Here is a 20,093-nt window from a genome sequence, read left to right as displayed (position 1 = left end):
TTGTCGTATTCTGATACGTGCATAACGGGGTGGATGGAACGGGCACAGATCTTTTCGTTGTGTTCCTGCAAGATGCTCGGTAGGGTTTACGCTGCATACGATGCACGACGCCCTTGCTGTTTTTGGCGTTGTTGTGTGGCTTAGTGAGGTCTGGAAGTTATCTCTCACGAAAACTGCGGGGGTCTTGGGAGTCTTGGTGTCGCTTTTTTTGGGAGATCGGCAATGAATCGCTTTCCCATGTGCAGAAATGAATGGAAGAGCTGCGGCGATGAATGTTTTCATTGCCAGCAACTCTGAGAAAAGGAACTGGTCTCGGAAGCAAACAATGCCATTGTTTGTCTTCGTAAGTCCCTTTTTTTCCAACCCGAGTTCGCAAGCCGCCCCATCCCCCCCTCCCTGCCCCCCCGCCCGCCCGCAGCTCGACGTTAGCAGTGAAGGGAGAACGCCAAGCTCCACATCGTATCGAACATATAGCATTCAAAATGAAACACGTGTTTAGTCGTATACATGCGAACTCATCTTCTCGCTGATCGTGCTCGCTCACGCTCACTGCAACCCTACCACGCTGTCCTGGCATGCGGAGCGTGAGCGATACGAGGTTTTCTTCGAGTTGTGGAGTGGGTAGCAGGCAGAGACGCAGAGCTGCAAAAGCAGACTGACTACAGACGGATGCCTGGGAGGGTATTCGGGGAAACGGAATACTGAGAAAATCGGCCGGCATGCAGCGTCGAGATCAAGGGGCAGAGCCGACACAGCAGCTTCGAGGCGTGCTAGTTCTCACGGAAAAAAGGGAGGAGGCTATGGAAGAAAAGAGAATTGACGTGAGGCGTATAGACCAGGCACAAGCGAGTCGAGTTATACTGAAGGACAGACGTCAACATAAAAACACAACAGAACAAACAGGATAAAATGAGTGCAAATCCCTTTTGTGTTTAGTACCTTCATTCAGTGCCGCCTCTCCGGGCGTGAAAGGATCTGCAGGACATAACGAACACGAAAGAGCCAATTGTGCTTGTGTGTGCATGAAATGCACATGCTAGAGCAGTGCCATGACCGCATACGTCGCAAGTTGTGCCGGTGGCGTGTCCCCCCATGCCCACAGAGAGACACAGGTGGAAGTATAGACGCGTGGATGCATCTTTATTCTCGTTGGCATCTCTGGCCGGCTGAGCGACTATGTGACCTCAAATGCTTACAGTAACACTCGTTTCCCAACTGTAAGGTGTCTGCGTAATTGCAAAACACGCTGTGAATACTTCTACGCATCTTAAGATTACTTCGCCAGTGCCGTTGAATTAGCCACCTATGGGAATCGAACCCACGACCTTCGGTTTACAAGACCGATGCTCTACCACTAAGCTAAGGTGGCGACGGCAACGCCTCCATCGTTCCCGCTGAGGCAGACAAACAGAACCAGAGTTTTGTTATGGCCTGCGTGCGGCTGCGCTTGCGTGCGTCTTGCTGATCACGTGCTTAAAATAATAGTGCATGCAACCAAACCATGTCTCGGTGTTTTTGGCTCCAGTGAAACTACCGAAGCCGTCTTGACGTTGCCAGCCGTTTCATATCTGCACAGGTTCAGTCTCAGCAGGCTACCTACTCTGACTCTAACGCATAGGCTCGCGTCAGAAGGAACGCAGCATCAGGGAGATTAGCGACGGAGACCTGCGCAGCGTTTCGCAGTTCTCCTGGCTCCCGCGAAAACGAGACTGTATCCCTGGGAACGAACCCGTCGCGAAGCATGCCGTGGAGACGTTGCGATGCCGCAAAGTCAAAAGGCACTCACAGCTAACATCAGTTCTTATGAGAACCCTGCATTATTAACCAGTTTGAATACACATATAGAGTCAGTTATTTCTTTCCGAAGAGACGGGCTTCAGTTCTCCACACGACGATTGACGAGGCTCTTCTCTCCTTTCTCCTCCGCATCGCGAAGGCCGTTGAGGCTAGCGGCTTTGATTCAGACATGGGCCTCTCCTGAACGAACCCCAAGTGATGTACATATTGCAAAAGTAAGTCCCGTTCCTCCTGCTCCCTCGCCTCCACGTTCTCAATGCTTCGCACGCGCACACTGACTGAGCTTTCCGCTCTCTGCGGTGCTGCGCAGCCTTGCGGGAGGCTCAGTACATCAAAGTTACAACTTCACTGCCAACACATTTTTTTAAGGGTGTCGCAGTATCCTCCGTCTTTGCTTTCTCTCTTGAGTCGTCTTGTTGCACAGGTATTTGCCCTTTTTCACCGTCTTAGGGCCTTCATCGTGTCGGCTCCACCTCTGTTCCTTCGAGGTGAGCGGCGTGAGCGTCAACGCCTCTTGTTCTTCTTCGTTTCTGCTATCAATTTGCTTGAGCCTACTATCTCGCTTTGGCGACGCCCAGAAGTATTTTTGTCTGCACTCTCTTTTCTAGGCTTTCGGGATTCCTTAGTCCTACGCGAGATAGACGCAGCACCGACTCCGCAAGTGTGACTGCCCACGAAACTACGAGCCGTGGCTCTCCAGGACCTCACAAACCACATGTGGTTTCGTTTCTTGAGCGTTCCGGGGGAGCATGTTTGCTTGTCTGCTCACCCAGCTCTCCTCTGCGCTTTCCGCGCCTCTGGCTGTCTCTGTCGTGCCCCCTCTAAGTCGCCCGCCTCTCGTCTTCATTGCTGTCTCTTTCTGTTGTCCTGCGTCAACTTCTGCCCAAATCGAACCCCATACAAGGCGCTTTCTCTATTCGCCTTCTTCGGTTTTGCTGTCAGGCTTCTCGGCGCCTTCACTCTCGTGTGGATTGGTTAACGCAACTAAGGCACAGCGCTGAGGCTGGATATCAAGCGGCAAGGAGAGAGCAGCTTCACAGAAATCTCTATGTCCACAGTTACTCGTGACATTTTATCGAGGTTCTACAGCTCCTGAGCCAGACGACTCAGCTGAGAAGAGCAGGCAAGAGCTGCTAGAGAGACGGAAGGCGGGATGAGGCTGGCACGTGGCTTAGGGAACGCAAACGATCGTCAAGGAGAGACGTATCGCCCTTTCTGTGCAGGAGAAGACAACCGGATAAATTTTGCGGGGATATCTCGCGGGGGGGGGGGGGGGGGGGGGGGGGGCACGCGGCTCAGCCTTTTTTTAACGGTTGCTGCGGAGAGTCGAGAAAGATAGCCGAGGACGCGAAGCAGCGGAAAGTGAGGAAGCAAACTTGTGGTCTTGTGGAGTACGTCTTTGATCAACTTTTCTTTCAGCTTTTCGCGTAAAAATGGCCAAAGTGAACGTAGAGAGGAGCAGAGACTTCGAAACAGCCGGCAGTTCTGGCCGGTGATTGTCTGTTTTCTTGAGCGCAGCAAAGACACGATGAGAGCTTTCGCGAAAGTGAAGAGTCTCCTCACTTACCATTCGAGTCCCTTGCGTGACACTCGCGAAGAGCGTCTCAAACGATGGAAATGAGGATGAATTACTTAAAAAATAAGATAATGTACCCTACGGAGAGCATCATCCGGTGAGAGCCTTCTTTTCGTCTGCGAATCTTGTCTCGCCCTGGTTCCTTTCAACTTGCATGTGATATCGACTCTCCCACGACCAGGCACCGGAATAAAAACGAAGCAAGTCGTTTCCTCTGTGGCCTCTGACTGTCTTTTTTTGCTATCTTCGTCGAATCCGTGAAACGCGCCCCTTTCCTTGTCCTTTCTCTCCCTCCCTTCTCCCGTGGAGCTCGCCCCTGTCTCCGCTGCGCAAAGAGGGCGGTGTCCGAACACCAGGCAGAACCACACGATGCGAAACAGCCTGCGAAGAGAGCTTGCCACATGTTTCTCCGTTTCCTCCTTCGGCATTTCCGTATCCTGTCGTGTCCCTCCTCGCCTTTCTCGTCTGTGCGAAAACTGCAACGCGTGCGAGTGACCGGAAGACACTCTGATGTATATACATGCCTCAAAAAACGGCAGACAGCGTACGTGAGGCGCGGGAGAGAGATGAAACCGACTTGGAAGTGCACGCCGGCTTCATCTCGCGCCTCGCTTCTCTCCTTGTTCGGTAGGGCCTCGACTTCTTTCCCTGCCAGCACAATGTCTGCATGTGTGTGCGTGACCCTCGAGGTGAGGCCGTTACCCATGCTTACATGCCGCATCATCAAAGATGCTGCGTAGAAGAAGGCTAAAACAGAAGTTGAGTCGCTCTTGCTTTTCCACGATGCACGGCTGCGTAATGGCGTCACTAAATTCGCCTTCTTCATCCGACACCTCCGTGCCCGCTCCCCAGTATCCCTCTATCTCTTGCTCCTACCGCGCCTCTTTTTCCGTGCCGTCTCGTCCCTTGCCGTCTCCTTCAACAGCACCTTCCGCTGAGCTCTGCTTCGGGCTGTGCGGCGCGCTCCTCGGCGTTTTCGTGAAAATGAACGACGCGCGGAGACTCCGCGTCGCTCTGCGCTCCTTTCTCTGTCTTCTCCTTCTTCCATTGTCAGCCGAATGCCTAAAAACGTTTCCTTCCTCGGCGTCACTTCTTCCCTCGCATTATCGCGTTTGGATGGAGGCAGAGCCATCGGCGTCGGCATGGCCTCTCGAATCGGGCTTACGGTCTTTGATTCTCTTGTCTCCTGTCCCTCCCTCTCTCTCTGCGCCGTCTCCTGACTCTCCGGAGTCACCCCCTTTTCCTTCGCTTCCTCACCCTGCTTCCCGCGCTCAGTCGTCTCGACATCTGACAGTTGCTTTGTTTGCTTCGCCGCTCTCTGCGTCTTTCCCCCGAGACCGAATGCGAGTCGCTGGCGGGTCTTGTGGTTTGATGAACGCGCGAAGGGAAGGCGAAGAGCCGTGTTTCCTGATTCCGTTCTCCAGTCTCTCTTCACCTGCATCTGCTTCGCGACACGCTGCTGCCTCGTGCATCCGCGGCTCCTCTCTCTCCCTCTTCAGCCGCTGCGCGCCTCGCTCGCCTTTCGAAGGCCCCTTCTCCGCGCTGGCGTCCTCCATGAGGCGCCTCTTAGTCGCCGCTCCTTCCCTCGACGCCGCGTCTTTCTCTCCGGCGCCTTCGTCACCTTCGCGGCCTTCAACTCTTTGCACTTCTCCTATCTTCACTTCCCCCCTCTTCGCTTCCTCTCTGTCTGCGTCCTCTCTCTTCGCTGTGTCCCGCTCTGCTTCCTCTCCTCCGCCTTTCGGCGATGCCTGGGCGCTCCTCGGCAGAAGGGAGGTCCCTCGTGGAGGCGCGCAGACGGCCACGCGCCGAGGCGCCGATGCGAAGGCCAGTGGAAGCGAAAAGGACGAAGGAGACAGCTGCGGGACGTGGTTCGCCTCGCTCCGGGGCGCTCCGCCGACTCCCTTTGTCGGCAGCGCGAGACTGGGACATACAGGCGCGCTGACTTTCACGTCCAGCTGCGAGGTCGCCGTCGTCTCTCCGCTCCACGCGCTCGAGGGAGAGGAAGGAGCCTTTGTCGCAGAGAAACACAAGAGGTGTCCGCGGGCGATGTCTTCTTCGGCAAACCTCGCGCGCGCGCAGACGCCGTGCGGCCTCGGCTCGCTGGAGATGAAAGTCAAAGTCCCGACGCCTGCGCTGAAGCCGCGCACGCGCAAGTCGATTGCGAAGCGCTTCAAAATCACGGCGACTGGAAAGCTTCTGTATAGACACTCGGGCCGGCAGCACAAGATGAAGTGCAAGAGCGGCCGCAGGAAGCGGAGACTGCGGAAAGTCGGCGTCCTCTCAGGTCGCATGGCCGTCAAGTACCTCGCCTGCATCCACACGGCGCGCGCGCGCATCAAGCGGAGAAAAACTGTGCCGCAGCCCGTGTTCAAGATTCGCACGCCGAGGAAGCGCCGCAGCTAGTGCTTCCCACTCTGAACCCTGCAGATGAAGACTCCAGCAACCGCCGAAGAGAATGCGAAGGATAGGCAGCGGGTGTTCGCGAGGGTCGGAGATCTGCGCAGCCCACGCAGACCTGCGAGGCAGGCACTCCGAGGAAGAAGCAGAGAAATAGCGGATCTTCTTTCACGTGGTGAGACTGGGGGCGCGTGGGATCCAACGGAAAGATTCGAGGCCACCGACTGCATCTCGCACAATATCCTAGTCAGTGTCTGCGTTGTCTTCGCGTGCGTTTGAACTGTCTTATCTCGCTTTGTATCCGCATCGCCGGGTCATTTGGAGGCTTATTCCCCGATTCGCACTTGTGTGTTCGTTCCTGCTGCTTCACTTTTACGCCCTGCTCTGTTTTCTGCCTTTATTCTCTAGCCCAGCTTCCTTTTCTTCCAACTTTCGTCTTCTTTCTTGGCTTTCTCGACCTTAAGGTTCTTGTCAAGCAGACTCGCCGCAAGGCCTTCCGCTAAGTTGTTCGGGTTTTCGCACGTCTTTCTTTCAATCTGCTTGTCAGCTCGCTACGGTTTGCAGCCTCGGCGTGAGCGGTCGCGGATCGCCGACGGCCGGCTCATGCATCTTTTTTCTCCTTTTCTGCAGCTCTCTGCGCTTCGCCTCTGCTGTCAGTTTGCTTCGGTTACGGATATCCACTGCTACAATTAGTGACTGGGCAAGCGAGCTCCAGAGATGGAGGATGAAGCTTCCTTCGCCGCTCGCGCCGGAGGCTGGTCTATCCCTTCACAGGCGCTCTGCGACATGCAGAAATCAATGGCGGCTTGGCAATAGGAGAAAACTGCTTCAGCGTTCCGGGTTTGCTAATCAGCGTTGCCTCAGCTCTTTCCTGGGTTCCTTGACTCAGAGTCTCTCGCTCGTGTCTGGGTGCGTCGTCCTCTAGAAACCATGAGGGCGCTGCCCTACACTACAGGCGCGCCAGGGCGTCGATTTGGAGTATTCATTCATCAATCAGCTAATAGGAGCTAAGATCTTCCTCTCATCTCGGCAAAAGAGTCGTGAACTGCCAGCAACGAGGAGATACGTTCCCCGTGAATCTGCTCCACGCAGTGTATGTACACAGCTCACTCGCGCAAGCGTTTCCCCGGCGCGAGGCTCTTTTCACGCGAACAAGAGCCCAGAGAGTCGCGTTCTCCGTTATGAGCTGCTTTCTTGCGCGAAAAATTAGATGCAGAAAGCGCCATTCAGGAACACCAAACGCTCTGATCGCGGAAATCGGAGCGTTTCGTCTTCCTCAAACAGCCCTCGCTAGACACAGCCCCAGATGCTGTTGTGAGTCGGTCGAGCGGTGCCGCGAAAACGCACAACGGGCACTTAACGCACTCTCCGCCAGCCCAACACATGATTCGCATATGCTCCACTGAAACAGTTCCTTGTTTGATAGAGAGGCCGGTCTTCTTGAAGACCCAGGCTCTGTTTTCTCGCTTAAGCGAGCAGTGCGAGCGTCACGTTATAACTGCATGCGGTCGTCTCAGCAGTTAACGCGCATGCGGAAAACGGACGACGTTTTATCTCTAGCTGGGGTCTAGCGTGCCTTTTTCGTATTCTTGGAAATACACCCTATTTCAAAAAGATCAAGCCTGTCTCTCGCTCAGCTGAAACACACATGGGCAGCCTCGCAGGTCGGTGTGTGAAGAGCGAAGAACATTTCGCTTGCTAGGCGTTCAACTCGGCGTTTTTTCGCAAAGGCGTCCCCTTTCATTTTTTCTTACTCGTCTTCTTAGGTAGTATCTTATTAATTTTCCTGGTATACATTTTAGCCATGTTATTGTCCAGAGGTGTTTAAAAGGCGTCACAAGCAGAGGTGTCACATCTGAGAGGCAACAGAGGCTGACTCGCGTTCCTACTGAGGCTGCCAGCGTGTCTCCTTCCTGGCGAGCGCCTCGCCCCGCGAAGAGACGCGGAACCGCGGCCGCTCTAGATAAGCTGTCTTCTCTCGTTTGAGCCTTCCTTTTGCGACTGCGCGGACCATGGATCAGGAAGGCGGAGGCTCTTCTGGCCACGGAGGGAAGCGGAGGGGCAGAGGGCGTCCGCAGCGAAGACCGCGGAGAGCCGACGGCGCTCCCGCGGAGGAAGGCGGTGAAGCCTGCCGCGGCTTCGAGGAAGCGCGGCGGATGGGAGACGGCGACTCAGCGAGCAGAAACAGCAGCCCTGATCCCGAAATTGTGAATTGCGGAGAGGCGGAACTCACGCACCAGCGCGCAGAAGAAGGGCACGCTGGAAATGAGCGCCAACGGGGGAAAGCCAAGCGCCGTGCGCGCGCACGCGACCGCGGCGGAGGAGCTGCGCCAGAAGGACAGAAAGGCGAAGGCGAAGAAGGAGAAGAAGAAGACCAGGAATCAGACAGAGGCGAAGAAGAAATCAGAGGAATGGAACCGACGCGAGGGACGGAGGCTGGTGCACCCGACACCGAGAACGACGACGGCGACGGCGGAGCGCAGACCCCCCGTGCGGGAACAGAGCTTTATCGCAGACAGGCGAAGGTCACCTCTTCAGGGATGCAGGCGGCGTGGAAAAGGCGGAAAAGAGGCGGCGAAGCTATCTGCAGCGCCTCCGAAGACCCCAGAGAAGAAGAGGATCTCACAGGCGGCGCCAGGATGGCCTCAGAGACCCCACAGCTCGAGCGCCGCTCACGCACCAAGCCGGGAAGCACAGAGAGGAGAGCGAGCGAAGAGGCGAACGCTGCGGGCGACGCGGGTTCAGGGTTAGTCGGCAATCGAGGCGCGGACGACGACGCTCTGCAGAACGAAGAGGGAGGAGAGGGCAGGTGCCCAGTTGAGTCCTCCTCAGCCGAGTCTGATGCATCAGCCTCGAGAAAGAGAAAGAGACGCCGAAAGCTCGAGGGCCCCGGTGCGCAGGCACAGCTGCCTTCGCTCGCACCGCGGCGTTCGAATTCGCACCCTGAACCTCGTCTTTTAGTGGCGCCTTCGGCTGCGTCGTACCCCTCCGCCCCTCCGTCGGCGTCGCCCGCGCCGCAGGCCGAAAACGCTGCGCATCTTCTTCTTCTGCCGTCTGCTTTTTCGCCGCCTGCAGACCTCGCAGGGCTCGCCCGCGCAGCGGAGGCACGTGCGACGACGGCCTCCTCTGCGTTGGTCAGCGTAGCCGCTTCGAAGCGCGGAAAACGCGCGAGAAGCGGCACGGCGGCGGAGTCGAGTGATGCGTGAGTGCGGTCTCGAGACATCATGGACTCGTAGTCATCTGTGACGGTTTGTCAATCCCATCAACTGCTTCACATCTCCGAACATCCACACACGCGCGTTACCTTCAGATATGCGCAGACAGCCGCGCCAGCGAGCCAACCTCTCGAGACCGTTCTCCTCTCGATGTGCCTGTTGCGCAATCGTGCCCAAGCCCTCACAGCCACTCGTCCTTGGAGTCTGACTCCACACGCAAGTGCATCGGTCCCTGTCTGTTTCCCTAACCTATCTAAACGTATATTTCTATATCCATAACTATATATCTATATCTGTCTATCCGGATGCCGATCTATGTAGATTTTCCTACCTATATCTACATGTGTATCTACATCTCTATGTCCATATCTATATATGTATATATATGTATATAAGTAATAAATATGTCACGTGCGCCTGTGCCTGTTGGGCTTGTGTTGCACGCATGTGCGTGTGCATGTGTGCCTGGGGGCCGCTGTGCAAAGCGTCTTTTCGCCGCACGGAGAGGCCCCGGGGGGGAGTGTAGATTCGGACTTTGCATCTGGAAAATGTGTGTCGCGCTGCGTGCAGAGACCCGAAGAGACTGTCCCTGTTCCATCGGTTTGATCGGGGCGTTCAACTCGACGCAGACATGTGGTGGTCGGTTACCCCCGAGGCCATGGCGCTGCAAATGGCTTCCTGCTGCGCCTGTCCGCTCCTCTGGGATGCATTCGGCGGAGTAAGCTCTCGGTGACGGCGCCGCACAGTCTCCAAGATGCCGGCTTGTCTCTCTGTCTGCATGCGTGCACGTATCCCTCCGCTATCGCGCGACGCATGCGCTCTTTAGCGCCGTTCGTGGGCGCCTCCACCAGCATCATAAAAACGTCGAGACAGGAATGTATCTGCATAGATCGGGCTATATCAAGCGCTGTGTTCCTGTATACTCGAACGGGTATATATATACAAGTATGTTTGTCTACACGCATTCATGTATGCATCACGGGGGGGATCTGTGGTCGGTGCCACAGAAGGCCCCTGCACTTGTGTAGATACACCCCTGCTATATTTTAATCTGCGCGGATAGGGTGTGTGTTTCTCGGCTTGCATGCGCGATGCCTGAACCCTAAATACGTTGACGTGTTTAGATGCCTTCCGCTCGCGCGGTTTTTTGTGTTTGAAGGTCGGGGGCAACGCGGCTCATTTCGCGCGGGGCTTCTGCGGTTTCGTCGTTTGCTCTGAGCTCTCGCCGGCGCGCGTGCGGATGGCGCAGCGGAATGTCGCAGTCTACGGTGAGATTGGACGCGAGATGCGCAAAAGAAAGCGAAAGGGGTGCTGAGAAAAACACTTCAAAGGGCTGCAAAGTCTGCAGAGGGCTGCGGGCACCGAGCGGAGAAGAGCAACGAGTCACAGAAATGCTGGACGATTTGAAGGGCGCCGAAGAGGCTCGGGCCTGCCTACACTTCACACGACAGGGCGCCTAACGGCACAAGGCGTGCGCTCGAGGAGGAAGTGTGACGCATGCAGAGACACGCGCGGGAGAGCGCAAGGCCGCGCAGATGGTAACTTTCGTCGCCGGTTGAGTATATATGCAGGCCGCGCAGCCGCCTCGCGGGTCGACTTCATCCTCGGCGACTTCCGGCATCTGAGCACGCGCATCTTTCGGCCGGGGGTCTTCCACGGGGTAAGCGCGGAGAAGACTGGCTTCAAAGGTCTGCAGATAGAGCGGGAGGAAACGCGGCGACGAAGTGATAAGCAGCAAAAAGCACCGACGACCGGCCTACACAGACGAGGGCCTGAACTGCTAACCCGAGACGCAGTCTGGAGTGAGAGAATGAGGAGAAGGAAGAAGAAGAGGCCGCCGGGCGCGGCGGAGGCTGCAAGAAGATGGGGGGCACGCAGCGAAAGACGGAGAGGAACCGAGGCGAAGGGGAAGGGCCACGGAAACGCAGAAACCATCCAGGCTGTCAAAGGAACGGCGTGCCGTTTAGACACGGACGCCAAAAAACACCTGAGGAGAGGGGCTGCGCGCGCCGTGACCTAGGGCTCGACTGCAAAGTGGAGTATTTTTTTATTTTCTGCAGTCGAGATTTGGCGATTCTCTCTGCAGGCATTCCTCGCGCCTCCATGGGGCGGCCCGTCGTACCAGGCTTCGCCTGTCTTCAGCTTGGGGCGCCTCGGCGGAGAGCTCGTAAGCGTCTGCTCAGTGAACACTTTTTCGTTTTTCCACTCTCGAGGCGTGCGCGCCGCTCACCATAGATCCTCTCGAACTGACCCCATCCAGGCAACGTCACACCGTGCACGCGCAGGCGGTTGCGAGAGGCCTCCGCTGGTTCCCCGCCTCTGCCTATTCACTTAGGGAGGAGGCGGCGCGCCGGAGTCTGCGAGACAGACATCCAAGGGAGACGGCGCACCGACCGGCTGCTCGCCCGCGCATGCAGCGGGCGAGAAACCGAGGAGAAACGCCTCGGCCGCCTAGGGGCAGAGGGAGCCGGTTGCCTGGAAGACACGCGATGACGCTGAATTTCGCAGCGCTCCATCAAAAGGGGTCCAGCGTCCACGCGGACACGTGCACGCTTATATATGCATGTCTATGTATATAGGTGTATGTATATATGTATATTTATGTAGATGTGTGTATTGCGTTTGTGGAATCGCGGGTGCATGCGGCAAGAGAGTGGAGTGCCGTCGTCGCGCGAGCGCTTGCCTGCAGTCAGTCGTCTCAGCCAGCTGGTGTCGGCGCCTGCGTGGCCCCCGGCTTTGAATTGTTTTCTGCGGGTTCAGAACGGTTTCAAGCTCGTCCGCAGCGCCGCACGCGTCGCCGAAAACGCTGCGCTCTTCCTGTAAGTTCGCTGCGCAGACCTCTGCCCGTCTGTCGCAGCCGCCTCCCGCGGGCGCTTCGTGCGGGCGCCTCCCGCGGGCGCTTCGTGCGGGCTGTTGGCTCGCAGGGCGACTTTGAGAAGCAGAGCGCACGCAGACGGAGCGTTAATTTGACGCGCGGCGGAGGCGAATCGCACGGCCTTTTGTGTGCGACTGCGCTAGAGTTTTCTTGTTTGCTGCTGTCCGACAGGCCGCGCAACACTCGCTTGAGAGACATCCAGCGCCTCGCGGTGGAGTTTGAGCGCGGCAGCGCCAGAGGCGAAGACTGCGGGGTGAAGCGAGACGCGAGCGAAGAAAGCGAAAAGGGCGAGCAGCGCGTGGAGTCCGGAGACACCGCGCAGGAGGCTGCCCAGCGTGCAGAAGAGGGGCATGCTAAAGCCCCAGATGCTTGCGAGCACATAGAAGACGACACAGACGACACTGGAAGATGCCAAGAGTCGCCCGAGCGCGTCGAGAGATGGGGAGAGATTGAAGAGTCGTGCGAGAGACAAGCGTTGGATGATCACGCTCGATGCGACGAAGAGGGCACTCAGAAAAAACACGCTTTACAAACGCCAGCTCGGGCGCCGGGCGCCCGCTCCACCGGCTCCAGCGAAAGCGACGCGAGGCTCCCTCGCAGCGCCGCGGCGTCGCCCTCCTCTTCGAAAGCAGTGGCGCCACTTGCGGTGATCTTGATGCACATCAACCGCGCGCAATTCAGCGGCAAGGCGCCCAAGTTGCGGGCGCTGCCGCCGCGAAGGCCGGAGGGACAGACGGGCGCGTCGCGTGCAGAGGCTAGAGGCGCAGGTGGCAGACCGACCGAAGACGAAACACGCAACGAGGATGAGAGAGGCGACGGCCGCGCGCAGACGCGGATTGTCCTGGAAGGCGCGCAGGACGGAGAGGCTGAAGCTTCCGTGGACGCGAAAGCTGCGAGTGCTCTACAGCCTGAGGGGAGCGAGGCGCGAGATCCGCGTGCGCCAGAAGCACAGGAGGCAAGCCTCAGAGCCTTGCGCTCCACGGAGGGCGAGCGAGGCGAGGCGTCGACGCACGAGCTGCAGACCGGTCTATCGCCTTGCTGTGCGTCGCCTGCGGCTTCAGCGAGTTCGTCTGCTTCCTCTTCCAGTTCGTGGAAGCCGCTCTCCGCCTCGAAAACTGCCGCCTCCTCGCCTTCCAGCCTCGCCTCCTGCCTGTCCTTCGCGCCCGTGTCTGCCCCGCGCGGTCGGCTCACTCCTCCAGTCAGAGAGCTGCTTCGGTTTGCGGCGTGCGGCATCGCTGCCTGTCCGCGGTGCACGATGGAGCTGACTGGCGCGGCGAGTGCGAAGCGCGTGCGAGGCGGCGAGGCGGGCGCAGGGGAAGCTCAGGGCTACGCCCAGGAAAGGGTCCAAAGCGACGACGAGGCCGAAGCGACCCCAGAAGAAGCCGAAAGCCCCGTGGCGTGCTCAGAGCGAACCGTGGACATGATAGACGACGCGCGCGAGGCTCACGGCGCAGGCCGCCCCTTCGGAAAGGCTGGCGCCGAAGCAGAGGGAGATGCCTCCGCGTGTTGGTCCTCCTTCGCGTCCTCTGTTGATGCGCGTTTTTCATCGCCGGAGGCGTGTTCTGGTTTCTCTCCCGAGGCGGCTTCCGGCTTGAGGGCTTCCTCCGCTGCCTGCTGGCGCTGGAAGCTCGTGGGCATAAGCGTATACTTGGGCGGTTTCGCGAGCCGGCTCGAGGCCCGCGCGGTGCCGTCTCTGGCGTCGACGTCCTCTGCTTCCTCTCGCCGCGCGCTCGTCTCTCCAGCTGCGCCCGTGCCTGACGCGCCGACTTCCTCTCCTCCGCGGCGGCGTGCGTCGTCCGCAGCCACGCGGTCGGGGCGGGCGTCGCCGGCGTGTGCTTCCTATGCGGCTACAGCGTCGCAGGAGGAGGCACACTTCGCTTTGCAGGCCCTCGCAGCGTCGGCGGCGGAGCTGCTGGGGCTCTCTCCCGCCCTGCCCTCGCGCGCGCCTCGCTCTCTTTCCGCTAAAATGTCTTCTTCGTCTGTTCGCTCCTGCCTGGTCGCTTCGTCTCCCCAGGGCGGCGGTGCGCCGCGTGCTCGAATAAAAGTCGAGGCACGACCTGCAGTGGCCGCAGCATACGACCGCTCAGACGAACCGAGAGGGCACATGAAGGACTCCAGAGATGACAGATTCCGAGGGGCGACGAACGATTCTGCCTGCGCGGCACCCTCGCGCCTTCGCCTGTCTCCGTACGGGGTCCCAGTCTCTCTCATCGCCGACGCTGGAGCGCACGCGAGCGCCGCCGGTGACGCCTGCGGGGCGAGTGTTTTCGAGGTCGCGCCTCCGCGTCCGCCTACTGGGCATGCAGGTCCTGCCTCACGTCCTGCCTCCTGTCTTGCCTACGACGTGTTCGCGCCGGCGGGTCGCCTGAGGCCGCCGCCGTTGCCGCAGGCCGCGTCGAGGCGACCGGTGCCCAAAACCCAGAACAGAGCGAGCCGAAAAAGGCTGCGAGAAGAGGATGACGAAGGCGGAAGTGGGCAGAGGCTCGCAGTCCGTTCGTCCTTCTTGGTGCGGCCTCGCAATCTGCACTCCTGGCTGTATGGCGGGCGCGTTCGGGTGCCGCCGCCTCTCGAGCCAACCCGTGAGAAGGCCACGCAGAAGCAAGAGGCGGAGTTCGAGGAGGCCGACACTGCTGCGTCTGCAGAGGGCGAGCCAGGTCCCAGGCAGGCGATCGACGCGACGGCCTCCGATGACTTCGGGTTCTGGCATCCCCGCCGAACGAACGCTGGGTGCGAAGACCGAGCGGGAGAAGGAGAGTGCTCGACGCGGAGAAGGTGCCAGGCGTTGGCGCAAGAGCTGGTGGGGGAAGCTGCGTCTCTCCTGCTCGCCCTCAACAGCGGCGTGGCGGAGGAGTCAGGCGCCGGCGCGGCGCAAGACGCCGAACGCACCAGCGAGCGCGGCGACCCACGGAATGACCACCACACGAAGCCAGACGCGGCGCGGCTGTATGCTTGCGTCAGCCTCATCGGGAATGTCTTCCTCCATCTCTACGTCGCGCTACTTCTCGACGAACTCGATGTGCAGGCGCTTGACACCCGGCAAAATGTCATCTGGTCGCGCGCGCTGCAGCCGTCTCTATCTGAGGAGCTGAGTGGAGCAGCAAGCACGACTCCGAGCGCGAAAACCGAAGCTAGAGAGGAGGAAGGCGAGCGAGAGAGTCTGTCGCCTCTGACGGGCGAACGCTTTGCGTCAGAGCCGCCCGACTCTGCAGCGAAGGCAGCCGAATCCAGGCCAAAGAGAGCGAGACTGGAAGATGGAATCCGTGGAGAAACAAGCGCCGTTCAAAACACGGGAAGGGCTGCCGGCAAAGGCGGAGACGAGGCCCTAACGCCTGGTGAGGACCCACGCGCGCCGGTGGGAGAACAGTCCATCACAGACGCGCGCCGGGCTCGCAAAGTGGGGGGTGGCTCGTGGTGCCGAGAGTTGATGAGGCGGAAAGTCCGCGAAGAGGCTGGGCGTTGCGGCCTCTCCGCATTCTTTCCTGCGTCGCTCACTCAAGATGAGAACGAGTGGCGCGCTATGGCCGCCGAGGAGACGCCTTCGCCCGCAGAATCGACTCCTGCGCCCATTGCTGCCACGGAGGACGCGAATCAGGAGCTTCCCCTGTCGCACGCAGCGAGAGAACTTACATGCAGCGTGATGAGAAATAGTAGCGTTCAGTGGATCCTTCATATCCACCTGCAGAGACTGATGGCGCTTCTTGCGTAGAGTCAGGCAATCAATTCAGGCGGGTTCGCTGCATTCTGTTTGAACTTCTGTGGTTCGCTGAGCATCGGTCTCGACTGTGTCATATTTGGCTGTTCGCACAGGTGAACGCTTCTTCAAGGTTGACTCATCTTTCTTCTTTTTTTGTGGAATGTCGGGAAACTTGGCAATGACATACACAAAGCGTGTGGTACGCACACGAGACTGAAACTGTGTTTTTGGGGTTGCAGGGAAACGTGCGCCGCACAAAAATACGAGCATGTGGCTGGCCTCTAGCAGGCGAGGAGCAAAAATAATGTTTTAAATCATGCTTGTCTTCCGCGCTTGCATGCGAGGCGCACGCGGTTGCTCGCTGGTACTCGTTCCGGCGCCATCCGCCCTTTTGCCTTTCAACTGCTGACGCAGAGCCCTAAAATTCTGCTGACAGTATTCTGCTCGCCGAGTTGCTTTTCGGTGCTGCTGACCTCAACTCGCTTTTCTCACGCTGCTAGCAGAAACCGCACACTGAGGGAATATAGATGTTAATTCGCACTGACAATCCAGTCAAGCAGCGCAGTGTAAATGGAATTCTCAGGCACGCGGAGTCCTTTGCGGTTGGTAGTCGCGTCGCACAGCTTCAGGGCGCGATGCCTCGAGCGGAACGAGGGAAGTCTGTGCAAAACGCGACGCTTCAGAGTGCCTGCGAGGCCTCTGCAAAATGCAGTCTCACGGCAGTTGCCCGCAATGCTTATATTTAATTCAGCCTAGTGGAGAGAGTCGAAGTGGTGTGCGACTGCCATCTTGCACTGCAGTGCCGGTGCCTTCGATCGCCGTGTTTTGTGTGTCCTTTCGAGGAAAAATGCTTGTCTAGAGACCTCTTTGAGGTCCTGCTTGTGAACGTCTCTGCATGCATCGAGCTGCGGCGCAGCAGACGTGGCATCTGTCCGCCTGCGAACTTGGTATATAGATATATATTCAAAACACATCCAGTCTTTTCCTAGAAGAGATGCCGTAGACAACCCTAACGGAATGGCCGAATCCCAGCAGACACAACCAACGAGTGCTGAGGCAGCGAAAATGTACGCAGGTTCAGTTGCTTCCTCGGGCTCCACTTCTTCAAGTCTCCTCTTTCAGGGCTCGTTTCTCTTCTCCAGACCTCTCCTATGCGCCTATTCTCACGCGGATCGATCCATGAGCAGACGAATGCAAAGCTCGAAAGACGTAGCAAGGGAAAACAGACAGCGAGGAGTGTCTAGACACCACACAGGCGCTTCGCAGTCTCGACAGGCCCTTTTCCTCTGCTTTTTCCCTCGCTACACCCTGCCTTCGTCCCCTCGCGGCCGACCCGAGCGACAACGCAGCACTTTGCACGGGTTCTTGTCATCGCCGCACGAGGCGCACGCTTTCTCCGAATGCGGCGTCTCCTCTTCTGGCGTCTCTTTTTCTCGTGTTTTTCAGGCTCCGGGGTTCGGGCGGAGACTCTCCCACTTGTAGGGCACGTGGCCAAATCCGGGGAGGTTCAGCTCCGTCTTGAGAGCGTCCGCGACTTCGTCCAGCTGCTTCATGTTGCGCTGAGGCGCAACCGCAGCGCCGAGATCCGTGGACGAGACGTTGTACAGATGCTTCACTTCGGGGCGCAGCTCGTAGCGCGCAGGCGAGGCCGCGGTCGCCGGCGCGACGACGATGTGGGGTCCGCCCGGGCGGTGACATTCGCGCATCGCCACAAACTCCTTCGCGCAGTACGAGGCGTCGGGGTTCCTGGGGGGAAAACACGCGGCCGACGGCGCAGAGCTTGGGCGTGTCGCTGTACGGCTTACTAGAATCAACAGGCGGCGCACCAGCCCGGCGATGCGAGCGTCCAGCGTCCCTCGCCGCGGGCGCACGCCTTCTCCTTCGGCAAGAAAACAACGGCAGTTCACTGTTTTCGCTAAACAAAGAAGAGACGCCTGTGACTGTGTCCCCAGCAGACCTCCGTCAGTCGACGGCTGAAGAGTTCGAGAGGGTGGCGTGGGGTGGGGGGGGGGGGGGGGGGCACTAGCGGCCGCCGGTCAGCGCAGACGCGTCGTTTGCGGTTTAAAACGAGAGCCTCAAAGCTTGAGAACGCACCTCACCGCCCGTAGAAGAGCCAGACATCCGAAGCAACAAAGACGCGGAACACCACAGGACGAACAGAAGAGGAAACCAAGAGATACGGAGACAGAAGGGCCGCAGCTGCTTGGGAGGTAAACTGGCAAGCGAAGCCCACTGCACAGAGCGTACCTCGTCAAGCGGACAGAGAAAGACACCCTGAGTTCCGGCGGCGTTTGCCCCTCGGCAACGCTGTGAAGCGGAATCACGTCTTCTCTTCTCGTTCAAACTTACTTGGTGCACTTCATCAAGTTGATTCCCTCCTCGATGCAGTAGGACGTTCCCAACCTGCATCGGGACGCGGCACACACGCTCACACGCAGGTGTTCGGCTCAACTTCCAATCAAGGCGACAACCAAACGAACGCAGAATAGAGACAATTTTCGCAAGAAAAGTCCGGTATTTCGCAGATGCAGAAACTGGGTGCTTGCAGATGTGCGTGCGACTGAAGAGGCCTTGAACAGACATTCACGCTAAAAGCTGCGCGCGAGCTCATCTACAGATACGGACGAAAGCATCTAGATATTTATAAATTTGTATGTATGTAGGCGAGAATCTGCCACTACCCAGTCGCTTTCTGAGACTGGTAACATCGCTAGAAAACTCCTTACATGCTCTCGCAGGCGCGGAGCTTCGCGTGGAAGTCGGTGCACGCGCTGAAGTTGGTGCGGCCGCTCTTCGCGAGGCACTGCTTGTAGTCGGAGTGCAGCTGATTGCATGCAGCCCGCTGCGCAGGCGCGACGGAGTTTGCAGATGACATTGTGACGAAGAAAGGAAAAGAGCGGTGAGAGTGGAGTAAGGACTCGAGCCCCCGCGATGGAACGGGACGAACGGATTAGGTTGCGGCCTACACACAACCAAGAGCGACAACGAACCTGGAGACCGCGAAAAAGTGGCTACGGCGACAAAAAATGGTGTGTACTGGAACTGCCCTGGCTGGAAAGAAACGGGAGAAAAAAGTAAAGAGGTAAGGGGAAACAGACGGGCACCCGTTGGCTCGACGCCGTGATGCGGTCGAGGTTACAAGGGGGGACGCCGGAAGGCTTCGCTTCGGCCGCGCTTTCAGTCAGGAATTCAGCCGAAGAGGCAGACTTCGATGAGGCTCACAAATGTCTAACTCTCAAGGAAGGCAGACATGGACCTCGCAGAGGTGTGAGAATTCTGAGAGGAGAAAGCGGGAAGGCGGCACAGCCGTTTTTCCACCGGGTGTCTTAAGCTGGTTTGGCCCCTGGCCAGAGAAAGGCGATGTGGCAATGAACGAACGACGGTCCTTTTCACATCCCGTGCACCCCTTTTGTACGCCGCTTTCCTTTCTTTATCAAGGTCGTCGCGTCTGTGGAGATATTTGTGCTCAGCAGTGCAAGAGGAACCGTGGGACCGGTGTCAGCAACACAAATCACACGAAGAGTGGACACAGCACATCCAGCACGGATAACAAACGCGCGAGACAATATGAGAAAAGGTCTTTCCCCTTTAAAGCGTTCGCGATGGTTGGCGCCAAAACCAACTGGAAACAGGAACGTTTTGTCGCCAGACCAGAGGCACCGGTCAGCTGCATGCATGCGATGACACACGCTCAGCGCAAGCGCCTCTGGGCGCCGGCTGTCTCCTCCAACGCAATCCTGTCTCTCACTACGCCCCAGGACAGAAATGGTCTGAGCGGTCTCCAGAGAAAATTGCTCGAGTTCTGCCCCGCCAACTTCGTGTTCAGTGTATTGTGGCGGATATGGGTGAACGGACGAGAGACGTCGTCAAACCCGCACGTAGTTTCTGGGGAGGTCACGGCGCCACCCGTGGATGCTGTACGAAATCCGAGGAACCCGCAGACAAACCCCAGCGGGAAATGAATATGGCGCCTACGTGTCGGCAGATGAAGGCCACTGGCCAACTCACAGGAATTTTTGCTTCTATGGTCGTTACTTCCCGCGACAAGTAACGAAACCGATCGAGGCAATCTGCCCCGAAAGGTGCGAGAACGCGGTATGGCATAGTGCTCGGCAGGGCTGACTACCCAGTCGGACACTGTTTCGAAAACAGTTAGCCGTTTGTTCCGTCTGGGGATCACGAAGGTTGGTGCAGCCACAGCATTGCCGGTGTTGGCTGCCAGCCGGTAAAAGTGGTGATTTGGGGTCTGGCTGGCATCACAACGTAGAGGCCGCGGAAAGTTTCACGCGTTGCGGACCCTGTGCAGCCGAAGACAATGGCACTCCATTTCAGAGATGTCTCATCCAAAACACCAGTCCTAGTCTACAGAGTAATTCCTCCAGGGGGCGGGGGGGGGGGGGGGGGGGGGGGGGGGGGGGGGGGGGGGGATCTGTAGCTGCAAGTGTACCCAGCTCTCCCTTAAAACCAGCCATTATGAGTATATTGAAAGGATTTTTTACAGCAGGTGATGGCGCGCATCCATTCTCTAAACTAGCCATA

General features: G+C 58.1%; 3 protein-coding genes and 1 non-coding gene across 4 annotated transcripts; 2 read left to right on the top strand and 2 right to left on the bottom strand.

Moving 5' to 3' along the window:
- Nucleotides 1–1,297: 1,297 nt before the first annotated feature.
- Nucleotides 1,298–1,369, bottom strand: BESB_069920. Its single transcript has one exon. It is a non-coding gene; the product is annotated as a tRNA-Thr (tRNA).
- A 2,787-nt stretch (nucleotides 1,370–4,156) lies between these two features.
- BESB_068730 (chloride transporter, chloride channel (ClC) family protein) lies at nucleotides 4,157–5,776 on the top strand (the record flags this gene model as incomplete). Its single annotated transcript, XM_029365266.1, has 1 exon — nucleotides 4,157–5,776. One exon carries the CDS (start codon nucleotides 4,157–4,159, stop codon nucleotides 5,774–5,776), a length of 1,620 nt encoding a protein of 539 aa, XP_029218849.1.
- A 2,006-nt stretch (nucleotides 5,777–7,782) lies between these two features.
- BESB_068720 (uncharacterized protein) lies at nucleotides 7,783–15,566 on the top strand (the record flags this gene model as incomplete). Its single annotated transcript, XM_029365265.1, has 7 exons — nucleotides 7,783–8,972; nucleotides 9,556–9,703; nucleotides 10,145–10,253; nucleotides 10,557–10,645; nucleotides 11,072–11,152; nucleotides 11,746–11,804; nucleotides 12,032–15,566. The coding sequence occupies 7 exons, from the start codon at nucleotides 7,783–7,785 to the stop codon at nucleotides 15,564–15,566; spliced, it is 5,211 nt and encodes a 1,736-aa protein (XP_029218848.1).
- A 1,430-nt stretch (nucleotides 15,567–16,996) lies between these two features.
- Nucleotides 16,997–18,429, bottom strand: BESB_068710 (uncharacterized protein; the record flags this gene model as incomplete). The annotated part of the gene is made up of 3 exons (XM_029365264.1): nucleotides 16,997–17,300; nucleotides 17,904–17,957; nucleotides 18,281–18,429. The coding sequence occupies 3 exons, from the start codon at nucleotides 18,427–18,429 to the stop codon at nucleotides 16,997–16,999; spliced, it is 507 nt and encodes a 168-aa protein (XP_029218847.1).
- Between the last annotated feature and the right edge of the window lie 1,664 nt (nucleotides 18,430–20,093).

Source organism: Besnoitia besnoiti, chromosome VI, assembly GCF_002563875.1.
Source record: "Besnoitia besnoiti strain Bb-Ger1 chromosome VI, whole genome shotgun sequence".
Lineage (NCBI taxonomy): Eukaryota > Apicomplexa > Conoidasida > Eucoccidiorida > Sarcocystidae > Besnoitia > Besnoitia besnoiti.
Note: the sequence above shows the minus strand (reverse complement) of the source record. Positions and strands in the feature narration are given on the sequence as shown.